The following is a 14,406-nucleotide window of genomic DNA, read 5'->3' as shown; positions in this document are numbered from 1 at the left end:
CACCCGGAGGCTGCACGAGGTGCCTGCCCTCGAGCCCAGTGCCCACAACAAGAACTTCACCATCTTAAATTTCCAAGGAAATTCTATTTCTTCCCTTGATAAGAATGTTTGGAGAACATACCAGTGGGTTGAGAAACTAAATCTCAATGGAAACTCCCTGACTGAATTACGAAAAGACTCCTCCCTGCAGTACTTAAATCTTTGTTGCAATTTTGTTTCTCAGATCAGCTATGGAACATTTCATGCATGGCACGGGATGCAGTTTTTACATCAAGTAGTCCTCAACAATAACCCTCTGACAACTATCGAAGATCCATCTTTTTGTAAATTACCAGCATTAAAACACCTAGACTTGGGAGCAACACACGTGCCCCCTGCAGTGCTGGAGAACATCCTCACCATGACTCTGGAGTTGCAAAAACTGATCTTGCCGAGCCACACGGCCTGCTGCCTCTGCCAAATTAAGAGTGATATCGAGGTTGTGTGCCCGATAGTCTAGCTGCACTGTGACGGCGCCTGTCTGTCCAACACCATGCAGTGCCTTGAGGCAGCAGCCATGGGGAACATGGATGGGATGCTCATGAAGGCCCTGCAGGCCCAGAACAACAGCACCAGCACCCAGCTGAGCATTGAGCCTTAGACGTTGTCTTCTCAGCAAAGTGTGGCCCCCTGGTCAGGCATCATGAGCGACCAGCTCAAGTTTCATGACCAAAGTGACGTGATTGACGCCCTCAGCTACATGGTGCCCTATCTCTCAGAGGGAAACCCAGAGGCTGTGCAGTCAGCTCTACTCCCACTCATTGCAAGGGTTTTTCCAAATGTGTTTCATGGAGATAACACAGATTCTTTAAAAAAGGATATAAAGAAGTCCTCCTTTATCCATGAATCCAACAACAATAAATTGGAAGAGCTGTATTTGCTCAGAAATTGGTTAAATGTAGAAATTCAGAAAAAAATGGAGGAGGTTAAGAAGGAAGAAGACACTGTCAGAGGTATACAGCCCACCCTTTTGGGTCCCACCTTGGAGCCCCAAATATCTAGAAAACTGGGAAGGGCTCCAACACAGGAAAACAGCATGGCGGAGGCCCTGAGAGGAAGAAGGCTGCGCACAGTGGACAGGGGCCTCAGGGGCCTGAAGGGCACAGGTAAAAGGCTGCTGCAGGACAGGAGGAAGCAGCAGGTCAGGGACAGGGAGGTCACCTGGCCCCTTGCACAAGCAGCCTCGGGGACCCCAGTGCCACGGAGCTGGAGCAGCATCATGAGGGCCCCCAGGCCCAGGAACCCAGCCAGATTCTCCATCCTCACAGAGGGACAGAGGGCGGCCACCCCTTCCTCCCTGCTGGCTCCCTGGCTGAGCAGGTCCCCCACCTCCAGAGCCCGGCCTGTGGTGAGAAGCAGAGGGAAAGACTTCACCCACAGCATATGGCTTCTAAACCATGGGCAGGACAGAGTGCTAAGAATGAAGGCAACTCCACCTGCCTGGCAGTCACAAAAGAGTTGTCGCTTGGCTAGAACTGTCTTCCCTGTGTCCCTCGGAACAGCCCAGGCCAACCTGAGGGCACAGCTCACCAAGGGAAATACACGCAGCGGCCTGAGCCCAGCAAAGAGGCCTGGGTTCCAGGCACTGAGGAGCTTCATGGACTCCCCTCCAGGTGGCTTCCCATCAGCACCAGGGGACCTGCGTGTGTCTGCTGCAGACTCTGCCTCGGGCTTGGCCTGGACCCCCACACACATCACCTCCCCAGTGCTGCCGTCCCTGGGGGTTGGGTTAGAAACAGGCCTGAATCACTTGCTGCAGCCACTCATCCCTGACGACAACCTGAGAAGGCTCATCACCCAGGTCATCAGCATTTTGAAAATGGACTGCGCTGAGCCCCCCGTGGGCCCCGCCTGTGCCAAGCTCATCTCCAAATCTCACCACCTGCTGATGCTTCTGACTGAGCAGCAGGAGGCCATGGTGTCCCAGGCCCAGTGGGAGCAGCAGCAGCTGTATTCTGACCCCATGGTCATGGAGGGGACAGAAGCCCACGGCAAGCAGAAGGGACAGCAGACACTTCAGACGTTCAGAGAACATGTTCTTGAAGGCATGTATATATACAAATGCACCATCGGGGCATTAGCAGCCCTGGATGTGATACTGATCGCTGTTATCATCGCCCTCTGCATGAGGCAGGAAGCCCAGCGAAGAGGCGGAGCCTGCAGAATCAGCCAGTGAGTGACAGGAAGAATGACAGGGAGAGTGATGAGCTAGTGGAGATGCTCACCGACTGACCTCGTCCTGCGCATGACCAGCAAAGCTTATTTTTCCCTCATCAATAAAGACTTTCTTATCTCCTGTTAAACAAAAAAATAATAAAATAAACTGTCCATGGAACAAATGAAATATTATAAAACATTACATTTGCTGTAGAGGTGTAAGTCCTTAGAAGGTGCCATGTGAGCTGTCATTTTTTTCAGCCTCATTTTGCTTATCTAGCCATCAGTGGAGTTAGTCTCAGATGTTGTACCATGTGGTAACTAAATCAATGTAAATGTACAATTTCATTATAATTTTTTCTCTCACAATCATTTAACACAGAAAAAGGAATCATTCTACAAAAGAGAATCTTAAAAGAAATCTCATTTCTCTTCATTCTGATAATTCAAGGCCAGTAGAGTTTCTAAAACTAGCCATAGTACCAACAATTTCTGAGAATTTTGGCAATATCAGTTCAGATGAAGTGGGGGCATTTATCAAATCAAGTTCCAGCAGTTGACTTAAAAAACTGAAGACCTTTCTTTAGAGTCATTAAAAGTAGCCTGGAAGAAACTGTAGAAATATTACTGGTGGAGAAATGATTAGCTTGGGGTCAGAGTAATTTAGTGACAGAGTCTTCAAAGATCAGGCCTGTCTGTGAGCATTTGAAAATATTACTTTTAAAAACCTTATTTTAAGAAATTTCAATGTAACCAGTAGGAAATAGGAGGAATATAGTAGAATCTAATATCATATATTATGTGATTTAACTTATAAGATTGAAAAGAAGAGAAAAACCAAAAGACAGGCACTGAAGACAAAAAGGTTTGGGAAATGTAAATTGCTTGAGGTACAGGTCTCTAGGATGATGCAGAGGGATTGGCAGGTGAGGAATGAAAAGTAAAGCTCAGCTAACAAGGATGTGGCCAACTGGTACTCTCATTCGGAGTTTTTGTGTCAATTTTCCAGTACTAGAGATAAGTTTTTGCTATGGCATCTATCTGTCATATACTGACATCTTTTGATTAGAATATATATTTATAAAATAGGTGCCTGTATCAGGCTAGAAGAGTGACAGCCTAGTACACATAGCTCATCTCCAAATGGCATGAGATCTAATTTCAGCCTTAGAAAAATAAAACACCTCCAAAACAGACAGAGGTTAAGATACTTTGAAATCACATTTCCAGACATTTTCCCAACACTGAGAGATTGGTTAGTCTGGGCAAAAGGAAGGTGAGAGTGCTCCATGTTGGAGTAACTTCCTAAATGGCAGGTTGAAGTTTTATATATATAGACTAGAGTATGGCAGGGGTAGCTGGCATGTCTTGGTAGCTGGCCCTTCTGGAAATTGGGACAGTTGGTACTTTTCTGAACACAAGGCTGTCCTGACCTTCAAGGTCCTTGTAGAGAAGAAATTCTGCGACTACTAGAAAGACCCAAGTTGGTGGTCATCCTACTCTTCTATTTCCCTGCATAGTACATGCATTCAGGGTTGTGCATACAGTGGACACTCAGTGGTAGTGCATAAGATGAAATGAATCACTGTTTATTATCATTTAACATGAATTTTCCTTCCCAACACTTTCACATTTCTAAAGTTGATTTTGTACCTTAACATTGGTGACTTTGTTTACATATCTATGTTGTTGGTAGTAGTCATGCTGGATTTAATTACAGTTAAAATATCTTTTAAAATATTATTATCTAATTCCATATGATAAAAAATGATAATTTATGCACAGGAAGACATGAAAATAGAGAATATGTAGGAATGAATGCACATGTCATTGAGACAATATCCTTAATTCTGTATTTTCTTACAAATTAATATACAAATGCCCTAAATGATGCAAGGAAGGAAGTAAACCATGTAGATGACTCTGTCACATTTTGTTACTGATATACGTGCAAAAGATTGTCTGTCACAAGCTGCATTAGCTTCCTTTGGTGGTTATAACAAATTACCATAAACTTAGTGCATTAAAACAACAGAAATTTATTCTCTCTTAGTTTTGGAGGCCAGAAGTTCAATATAAGTTTCACTGAACCATTTTTGAAGTGTCCACAGGACAATACTCCTTCTGGAGGTTCCACAGCAGGATCCATTCCTTGCATGTTCCAGCTTCTTGTGGCTGCTGGTATACCTTTGTTTGTGGCTACATCACTCCAATCTGTCTTTACATCATCTTGTCCTTTACTATCATAAGGACATTTGCGATGGCAGTTAGTGGCCATTCACATAATCAATGATAATGTCCTCATCTCATCATTAACTTACTCATATTTATATAGACCCTTTCCCCCAAAAAGATACCATTTATACTTTTTAGGTAATAGGATCTAATGTATTTGGGGCTAGCACTGAGACTGTTACATGCCAAACTATGCAAATAGGATCAGGGAACTTGCAAATTTGTAGTAATAAGTAAGAGAAAAATTGGTGCAAGTAATTTAAATGTTAGTATTTTCTTTATGGTTCCTGAAAATATCAAGAAAGTGTCAGTATTGAAACTTACAGGACAGGTATTAGTGGCTTGGAAGAAAATCTCAGCTATAAACTCTTCTAAGAAATATTCTTAATAATAATCCAGAGAACAAAATTGGGTACAAATAACTAGATATTGACAATCAAAGGTAGAAAATGCTCAGAAGGGCTACACCCCAAATAATAAATTTTATGAAAAGTTTTGTATTAGATAAATCATAAAAATGGTCCCAAAATTTCACCCTCCTCTTTCTCCATGTTCTGTGAAATCTCACTTTGAAGTTTCTCCACTCAAAAGGAAAATCTACTATATTTCCCTATCCTTGGCACCTGTGATGCCTTGTCTACTGGCCTTAGCCAATAGATCAAAACACTTGTGACAATATGTGTGTTCTGAACTTTGGCCCAAGAGGTCTTGTATCTTTGGTTCCCTCCCAGTTGTTATGAGAACAAGTAACACTAGCCAATGGGATGGTGTGAGACACATCATTCGGTCACCCGCATACCCAACCAATAACTAGCTAGCTACCACCCAGATGAATGAGGCCATCCTTGATTATTTAGCTCCAAGCCAAATCTCCAGCAAGGCCAGAAAGAGCAGCAGAACCTGTCCTAACTGAGTAATATCAAAAGCTTATTGCTTCAAGCTAATGGGTTTTGGGGTGGTTTATGATACAATAAATATAAATATATGTATGAAAATTAACAGATTTTGATGATTGGGAATGAGTTCTGTTCTGAATATGTTACCTTTTAGAATATTTTATAGAATTTATTTTGGTTATAATTCCCTTTTATGAATCCTTAATTGTGACAAAAATATACTTACAAATAAGTCTGTGTTAGTTTTCCATCAGTATAACAAATATTTGATATGATTAATTTATAAAGAGAAAAGGGTTATTTTGGCTCAAAGTTTTGGTGGTTTTACTTCATAATTGATTGGTCCCAATGCTGTGGACCTATGACAAGACATCATGGAGCACGTGGCCTTGCTCACTCCATTGCTGAGGAGCAAAATGAAAAAGAAGAAGAGACCAGAGTTTCACTGTTCCTGTCAAGTGCATGCCCCTCAGTGACCTAAAGACCAGGCCCCGTATCTTAAGGGTTTCATCACCTCCCAATAGCACTGTGGTCTGGGCACTGAGTCTTCAATACATGGATTTTTGGAGACTATAATCAAAATCATAGAAAATTCTAAAAGCAGTCTTTATATAAGCATAACACTTTAAATTCTACCTTTAAAATATCATGACTCAATTAGAAACATTTCTCTCCTATTTAGGGTTGTATCTTTCTTTATTCTAAACTAGGGACCCTTCTATGATCAAGGCAGGAGTTTTTTGGTTTTCATGAAATACAATAATTCTACATTCAACTTTTGCCACTTATTCACACTGTAGGACCTTTGGTGATTTATTTCTCCTTCTCTGAGTTTCAGTTCTCCTATGGAAAGTGGATATGATATTATTTCCTGGCCAATGTTGTTCTGAAGATAAAATATGATAGGTGTCCTAGAAGAAGAAAGGAACCTAAATGATAACCCCTTTTTAACTGCACTCAAGGTGATTTGCTGCAATTGGAATATCACAAAAATTTAATAATTGGTCAATTGTACTATTGTCTAGGTAACTATTTAGGGAAAGCATATATCATTCTTTTGGGCACTTTTTATTTTCATGACCAGAAGAAGGGGGAATTAATATCAATTAGTATCTATCATATTCCAGACATTGTCCACATGCGCATTATTTTACCAAAGCACTCATTGTCACACCCATTTTATAGGTGGGAAATCCAAGATCCTGAAAAGTCTAGGATTTTGTTCAAAGGCTCAGTCAAAAGTTCTTTCCACTAAGACAGAATCAAGCATATCATCTGTAGAAAGCAACAAATTACATCCTCAACATCGCTTGGATTAATTTAAAAATCGAATCATGTGAACATTTTATTTTTATAAAGTACCGTGTCTCACATCTCCATTATTAAAGCACCTTTCAAGCCTAATAGGTAAAACTTAAATAATATCTTCTACTGGAAAATGAAAGAATACATTTCACCTGAGTCTTGCAAGAAGCCAGCTTAGTTGGTTCCATCTGGTCCCTCCGTGTCTGCTTGCTTTTCTTTTCTTTCTTTTCGTTTTTCTTCTCAGATATTCTTAGATTCAATAAAAAGCTCGCTTTCAGTTTAACCTTAAGAATAGCCCCGCTTCCCTCCTCGCCTATCTCATCTCCTTCCTTCTTGCTTCTCCATACCCTCTAAGAGTCAAGAATTCATTCATGATCCCAGGTTCATAGAGGTGTCAGGCCCTACAAGGGACGCTGAGTACGGAGCGTAGCGTGACGCTGCCCTCGGGAGCCTGGCCTCCCTCCTCTGCAGCCTTCCCAATGGCTGGTCGGTGCGCCTTTTCCCACCCTTTCTCCTCCCTCTGCCCTGAGGGCTTCAGAAGTTAATCTTTTGGGTGGTTTCCGGGAGGAGAGTGGAGCAGCAGAGGCTGCCAGGTTCTGAAGATCAAAGACTCGAAGCGCCCAGACGCCTGGAGCTGGCTGGACTCTCCGGAACGCCGCTGGCACCCAGCTAGTTCCAGGAGCTGAGCCAGAACTCGGAGCGAAGGACGCGAAGCTCAGAAGAACGTTTGTTGGGCCAGCTGTGCCCGGCCCGCTGCTGCTCTCCGCGGCGCGTTGCAGCAACGCATAACTCCCCTGGCTGCCACTCGCTCGCAGGGAAAGGGACAGAAAGAGGACTGTGAAGGCTCTGGCTTGGAGCCCGAAGCCTCCGTCCGCTGCCCGCCTACTTCCGTCAACTCCTCTGCTTGGCAGAACAACCGCCGAAGGGAAGGCCTCCCCCGTCCCATCTCTCCGCTCCCGCTCCCCGCACCCCTGTCGTCCCCGCAGCAGCCCTGTCCTGGCTCAGCCTCTCCGAGTACCGAGCCTGACTTAGAGCGGATTGACCACTCTCACTGAAGCGGTGCCTGGGAATGAACCGAGGAAACCTCTGGCAGGGGGCGTGAGCCCAGGACCCCAGATTTCCCTTCCCCTTAGAAGTCACAAGGGAGCCAAGAGGAGAGTGGCCTCAATCCACCCAAGCCTTTACTTCGTCACCTAATAACTGAAATTTGTCTCTGAGTCCATAAGATGAGCATGCACGTGCATCCATCTACTATGGTGGAACAAATTCTTCATTTTCTGAGCATGAGAGGTTTTCTTTCCAGGTGGGCAATGAAGAATGAAGAATCCATTTCTTGTCATCTTAGAGTGAAGAGAAGATTGAATAAAGCTGGAGGCCCTCTGCAACATTTTCTTTACCTCTGAATTTGCTCTTTTCATTTGCCTAATAAGACAGATCTCAAAACAGTGATTCTCAAAATGTTCCTAGATTAGTGGGTAAGGGGGCAGTAGCTAGGCATGGCAACTTGTGAGAAATGCCAATTCCTGGGCCCCACCTGACTTCTTAATCGGCACCTCTGGAGACTGGAAAGAACAGATGGCTCAGCAAAAAGAATGAGGGCTTAAAAGCCCACCAGGCAAAGCTTTTAGTAATTATTAAATACATACACCCAATGGGCCACAGAACTGTTTTCCTCTTTCTTCTCTTTTCAGAAAAAAGTCTCCAATTTGACAGTGGAAACATCTGCTAAAAGGATATTGAACTGCTTATTGAACTGCTTATTAAAGGAGACGGGACAGAGGGAGGGAGGGAGGGAAAGAGAGAGGAGAAAGAATTTCCTCTGCTATAATACAATGTGAATACATCTGCTCCTCCTGAGAACTCACACTTATTTGAAACATTTCATTCTCCCTCCACACATCTGTTTGAGCCTCCTTAATCATTCCCCCATTCTTTCTGAAAGCACCTTCTAAGGTAGCTTTCATAAACCAGAAATCACAAGATCCTCCCTAACACTCAACCCCACCTCTACTGACTTAACACAAACAGGGTCATTCCTGTTTTGCAGCTGCTCCTCAAACTGCAACACAGCAAGTACCTGGGGTGGGCAGCAGGGAGGCTGAAAGCTGTGCTCTCTGTGATAGATACAAGGAGAACAGAAGGGATAGGGAAGCTGGGTGTTCGCTGGTGATCAGGTGGTAGACTGCGTGTGTAGGGTGCATGGGTGTGGTGGAAGTGTGTGGGGAGGTCACACTGTCATGTTCCTGGGGTAGTGGAAGATGCAACCCAGCCATTCCCTCTCCAGTATTTGATCCATTCAGTCTATAACTATGAACAACCACGTGTGCCCAGGCCCCGCTGCTAAGGCCCCTGATGGGCTGTGTGTCTCAATCAAGGCATCAGCATTTTCTACTATTTATGTCTCTTAGGCTCTGTTTCTGCTCTCTGAAATTTCCTGGATTTTGGATTTCTGGAAATCATCTCATTAAACAACTCTGGACAAATTTGGACAATATTAGAAAGGTGAGAGGTGAGAAGGGTCCAAGGTTGCATCAAAGAGACACGTTAATGCAATAAAAGGATAATCCCCTTTACGTTATAAACACACATCCTTTGAGCTTCCTGCCTGAAATGCTTTCAGTTTGGGTCTAGAGTTCACCACCTGCCATTTGACCAGCATTTACACAGAGCCTTTCCTTTATAACGAGATTGCACCCATATCTGAGCCTCATTAAGACTTTGTAACATGAAAGGCCAAAGTATGAATATGACTATAAGTATAATCACCTTTATTTTTTATTTGCAAGAATGAGAAAACTGAGGATGGGGGCCTTTTAGGAAACACCTAGCTGGTTGAAGAATGGAATCCACATGTTCCCCATACAGGCCACCTTCCTTCAGCTGGCAGGCCAAGGGCTCACATCCTTGGTAGAAGCTCGGAACCTTTAAAAAATGTCAGTCTGCTGCTAGGGTTGTCAGAATGAGAGAGAAGAAATCGCTTCTTTATGGCAGCCTGCAAGGAGTGCTGTGAATTTCGAGCATTTATTTGGTTTGTAAAATAAAGTGCCTAGAAACTTGGAAAGTTCGCTGAGAGTGAAAGGCCAATAACTGAATCTTGCTAGCACCAGTCTTCGGACTTGAGCTGTGAATCAGTTGATGCGAGGGCTCTGTCCCTCTGGTGGAAGTGAACAAAAGGGGTGGAATTTGGGGAAGCAGCGGTGCCCAGAGCTTGAAATGCGTGCACGAAAGTCAAGTTGGGGTGGGAGTGGGAGGTTGCCAGACACCTAGAAAAGGCCTGCGAAGTCACCAAAGTCCCCAGCCCCGGGAGAGTGGAGAGCTACACTGGGCAGCAGGGCACCCCGGGAGCAGCAGCTCCCTAGTCCGGACCAGCTGAGCAGAATCCTTCCCTACAGGCCTGGCCTTTGGGGTTGGGAGAAAGTGGGATGGAGTGGAGAGATCCTTATGCCAGGTACCACACTGAGCAGGGAACACCGGGGGAAAATCCAAAAGAAAGAGCAAAGGAAGCGGAAGTTTCAAGGCCCTCTGCGAGGAATAACAGTATAAATAACCGAAGACGTCTTGTAAACACTGCGGTCATAACCCCGAACATTAAACAGCCCCAGTGGCATCTGGCGCATCGGCCGCCGAGGGCTGCGCAGGGGCAGTGAGGAACCGGGTTCCAGGCTCCTCCGCCTCTCCTCTCTGTTTATCTCAATGTAATCTTCCCCTCCGAGCTATTTCGCAGCCTGGAAGATGTTTAAATTAAAACCCAGCCAGCCGGAAGTCGTGGTGGGAGTGAACTCACAGGGTAACCATAACCAAAATGCAGGCAGGCGTTTATTGTTAAATTAATGAATTATTAATAAGAAATATATAGGGTATGTTGCAGCACGTAGAAATCGTAAAACACACCTTAAAAGATATGGAATGTATATCTTTCATTGTTTCCACTCTTTCTTCAGTAATCCGCAAGCATGGATTTTTGTGATCACATCTACGCCCTGAAAGTTGTAATACGTGGAGTTTCCTTTCTGACCGTGGCAGCAATTACACCACAGAATCCTGGAAAAGTGGATTTGTGTGTGCGTGTGTGTGTGTGTGCGTGTGTGTGTGCGCGCGCGCGTGCTCGCGCGCTGTTTTCCCCTCTTGATCTGTGTAACTAAATAACTTTAATCCTGCTTATTCTCTGTTTACAGTAACACTATTTCTAACGGTCTTTAAAGTAACTTGCAAGTTTCTTTTTCAGGTCTCATAACCGAATATGTCCTGCATCTTCATGGTGGAATTCATAATTAATCCTTTACTAGAAGTTAGGATTGAGGTTTAAAATAACCATTTCAAACTATCCCATGGTTTTCCACTTTTTCTTCCAAATAATTTTTTAAAAAAACAAAGCACACCAATACCAGGGCTTTTAGCAATATAAAGAAAGATTTATTTTCAAAAGTAGCAAAACTTGTTTGAAAAAAATATATATCTTTAAGTGAATTACTTTATAAATGTGACTGTCAAAGTCAGCTATTCTATGATCTACATTTTACAACATATTGTACAAAAGATACACATTGATAGGCTCTTATTATCTATTTATATATTTATAATTACATATTGCACTTGGACCAGCAAGGCTTGCAGAACCATTCACGGTAGAAGTTAATAAAGTTAAATAGATGGGAATCCCTAAATACAATTGACCTCCTCTGGTTTGGAAACGAATCTCCTCGTCGCTGTAAAGTGTTCTGGGGTGGGATGGGGAGAGGAGCATTGCGAGGGGGAAGCAGAGGCAGAGAGCAGGGAGGGCAGGGGTCGCCTTCCCGGGGCCCGCTCCCCCGGGAGCGCGCCTTTCCCAGACTCGCACCTCCAAGGTCAGGACGCCGTGGTTCCACACAAGCGGCTCGCGGTCACCACTTCTTTTAGGTCACTCTCGGGTTTCCCAGCCACCATAAAGGGCCAAGTCTGCGGGAGAGAAGAGGGTGGGGGAGGTAAGTGGCCTCGGAGGAGGGGGAGGGGTGGGCTCGGGGCCCCGGACCCGGGGAGGGTGCGGGGTGCGGGCGCGCAGGGAACCGGAGAGGCCTCCTTCTCCGCAGTTTGCTCATTGTGCTAGCGCGACCCGCTGCTGAAAGAAGCCGAAAGCTGCCGTGGCGTCAAGTCACGGCTCCCCGTGGTAGTGGTGGGCTTTAGAAGAAGAAAGAGGGGCCCAAAGTGGAACAGAAGTGAACCCCCAGAGAGGGAGCCCTCAGAAAGCCTAGGATCCCGGGCTGGGGCTCGGTCCCAGGCAGAGGCTCTGCTGGGAGGTGGAGAAGGGTCTGAGGCCACGGCTGCTGCCGGTGGGGTCAAAGCGCCCTCCTAGCCCTCTGCTGAGGCCGTGGTCAAGTTCCCGGGTGTTCCGGCTGTCACCCCCACCTACCTCCCTGCTGCTCATTTTGGCTTCCTCCATCACAAACCTGGGCTTTAACCACAGTTTTAAATTAATCCCTAGCCGTAAAGGGGGGGAGGTGCTAATAACAGTGGCACGAACATTTTATTTAAGATCATCTTTCTACTACTGAGGGAGCAAAGCTTTCTTTTCCTTTCTCCAGGCTGTTTTATAATAGAGCGCAATTTAAGTTTCTTATTCAAAGAGGAAGACAGCAGCCATTGTAAATGTTCTAGGTGATGCTTTCCAGATTTTAAAAGGTTGCCCATTTCACTTTAGAAATAAATTTTTAATTGGAAAAAAATCTTTTTATGGCAAAATGTGGTTTTGCCTTTCCTCCTCCTAATTCCTGAGGCCAATTCAGCGAGAAGACAATTGGAACCTCTCTCACCCATACTGCTGATAAGACTTGACTTCGAGAACAATCTCTGGTTCTTATCATATCTAAACAGAAGTCCTAGTAAATTATTGTTGTTTTCTCTTTACAGTCTGGAAGTTTTAAAATGAAATCAAATGCAAAGGGAAATAAAATACATTTTTTATACAGTAAAACACCTTTGAGAAAAAAGAGCTCAAGAAACGTTACAACCTTGTATTTTTTAAAAAAATTAGCCCAGTTGCTCAATGGCCATTAAAAAAAAGACATAGGTAACATGTTTGTAAATGTTGGATGAGTGTGACATTATTCTCATATTATTAATTACATTAATATTTGTGCAAATGTATTGATTAGGTAATTTTCTCGAAATGGTGGGATTTTAAATGTTAATCCATTTATAGAAGCACAGAATATTTAAGTAGTTGCGTGACTTACATGGATAATTAATTATAAGGGAAGTTATGAATGGGTCCATATCTAGTGGTCCTAGTACTCCTGAGAAGAAACGGAGTTGCAAAAATTAGAAGGGAAAATCAAGTTTTACTCTCAGCTAAAAGCAAACTAAAGGGATGAATAAATACACGGGTCCCACGTGTGAAGCATCTTGCCTGTACTGTCTGACACCAGCACCTTCTCGCCATCAGGAGTGGCGCTGGCACCGGCTCTGGGGATCCCTCCCCTTTGCCAGTTTAATACCCCTGGAAATCCCTAATCGGGCTGCCAGGTCAAAACCTGGCATAAATCACTCCTGATCCGGAGACGCATAGAGTGGAGAGCAAGGACTAGTGTGGGGAGAGCCCGCAGCCCTCCCGGAGGCGGAGGTGGAGGTGGAGACTGTGTAAGTCACAACCGGTTCCTAGGTGGCCAGGTGCACAAGTCGCACCCTGCCGCTCCCCCACTTCGAGCCCCGCGCAGCGCACGCGCGCGCTCGCACTGCGGGCACTACCCAGGACTCACCAGGTTGACCGGGTGAATGTAACCATTTTCGTACTTGTCGTTAGCCAGGATCTGCCTCAAGTGGGCGATGTAGCTGGACGCCAACCTAAGCGTGTCCAGCTTGGAGAGCTTGGTGTCCGGGGGCACCCAGGGCAGCGTGGTCTTGAGCCTGGAGAAGGCCTTGCTCAGCACCCGCATGCGGGCCCGCTCGCGCGCGTTGGCCGCGTTGCGCTGGACCTGCTTTCCCTCCTGGCTGACCCCGCTCAAGGGACTTTTCTTGGTGGGCGCCTTCCTCCTCTTGCCCAGGCCTCCTCGGCCTTTCTGCGGAGACCCGTTCTCGCAGTTGGAGCTCTCCTCGGTGCTCTCATTGGAAGTCACAAACTCCTTGTTCGAGTCCACTTTCAGGCCGTCGCATTCCAGCATCTCCACCTCCTGAAGGTCTTCCACATCGCTGAGGGAGCCCGTGGACATGCTTAACGAGAGAGAGAGAGAGAGAGAGAGAGAGAGAGAGAGAGAGAGAGAGAGAGAAAGGGTCCTCCCAAGTGTGCGAGTACGGCAGGAGGTATGGAGCAGCCACCTCTTGTTGGGAGTTGCAGTTGGGGGGGTCTCACCCCTTTCCCTTCGCAAAGCTGTGAAAAGCAACCGCAAGGGCTTCTGCGGGAAGAAAACCAACCGGCGCTCTGTTTCCCCACCCCCGGAGTCGTGGCCGTAGAGGAGTGTGAGAGAGAGCTGAGGAATTTGGTGGACACTAGGAATTTATCTGGGGAATAGAGAGGCGGATCCTTGCAGTCCAGGGGAGGGGCCTGCAGGGCCCAGCGAGCTCTCAGACCCTCAAGAGCAGAGGAGACACTCGCACAAACCAGGACTTGCAGCTTGTAATGTAAATCGACCCAGTTGCAGTGCACACAAAACGGTCTCCTTCTTCCACTCTGGCCCAGGCCAAGGAGGAGCAAGTCCTACTCCCTCTGCCAATCTCCTAAGCCCTTCTTTTCCTCTGAAGAGATCCCAGAGGTTGTTACTGAGAGCTTACCGAAAAAGTCCAGATGCTTTGCTCTTTGAGGCCT

General features: G+C 45.5%; 1 protein-coding gene across 1 annotated transcript; it reads right to left on the bottom strand.

Moving 5' to 3' along the window:
• Nucleotides 1-11,023: 11,023 nt before the first annotated feature.
• Tcf21 (transcription factor 21) lies at nucleotides 11,024-14,085 on the bottom strand. The gene is made up of 2 exons (XM_004874832.4): nucleotides 13,364-14,085; nucleotides 11,024-11,567 (listed from the first exon to the last, which is right to left on the bottom strand). Exons 1-2 carry the CDS (start codon nucleotides 13,811-13,813, stop codon nucleotides 11,478-11,480), a joined length of 540 nt encoding a protein of 179 aa, XP_004874889.1. The 5' UTR covers nucleotides 13,814-14,085; the 3' UTR covers nucleotides 11,024-11,477.
• Between the last annotated feature and the right edge of the window lie 321 nt (nucleotides 14,086-14,406).

The sequence above is a fragment of the Heterocephalus glaber genome, unplaced genomic scaffold, assembly GCF_053883595.1.
Source record: "Heterocephalus glaber isolate CG9 unplaced genomic scaffold, H.glaber_assembly_v1.0 deba00001550, whole genome shotgun sequence".
Lineage (NCBI taxonomy): Eukaryota > Metazoa > Chordata > Mammalia > Rodentia > Bathyergidae > Heterocephalus > Heterocephalus glaber.
The sequence above is the reverse complement of the archived record's forward strand: the minus strand, read 5'-3'. Positions and strand labels throughout refer to the sequence as shown.

What these genes read in the sequence shown, in the direction of transcription:
- Tcf21 (XM_004874832.4), bottom strand. Translation starts at nt 13,813, where the DNA reads ATGTCCACGGGCTCCCTCAGCGATGTGGAAGACCTTCAGGAGGTGGAG. An exon ending in ACATTCACCCGGTCAACCTG is followed by an intron (nt 11,568 to 13,363) that starts GTGAGTCCTGGG and finishes TCTCTCCCGCAG; the next exon opens with ACTTGGCCCTTTATGGTGGC.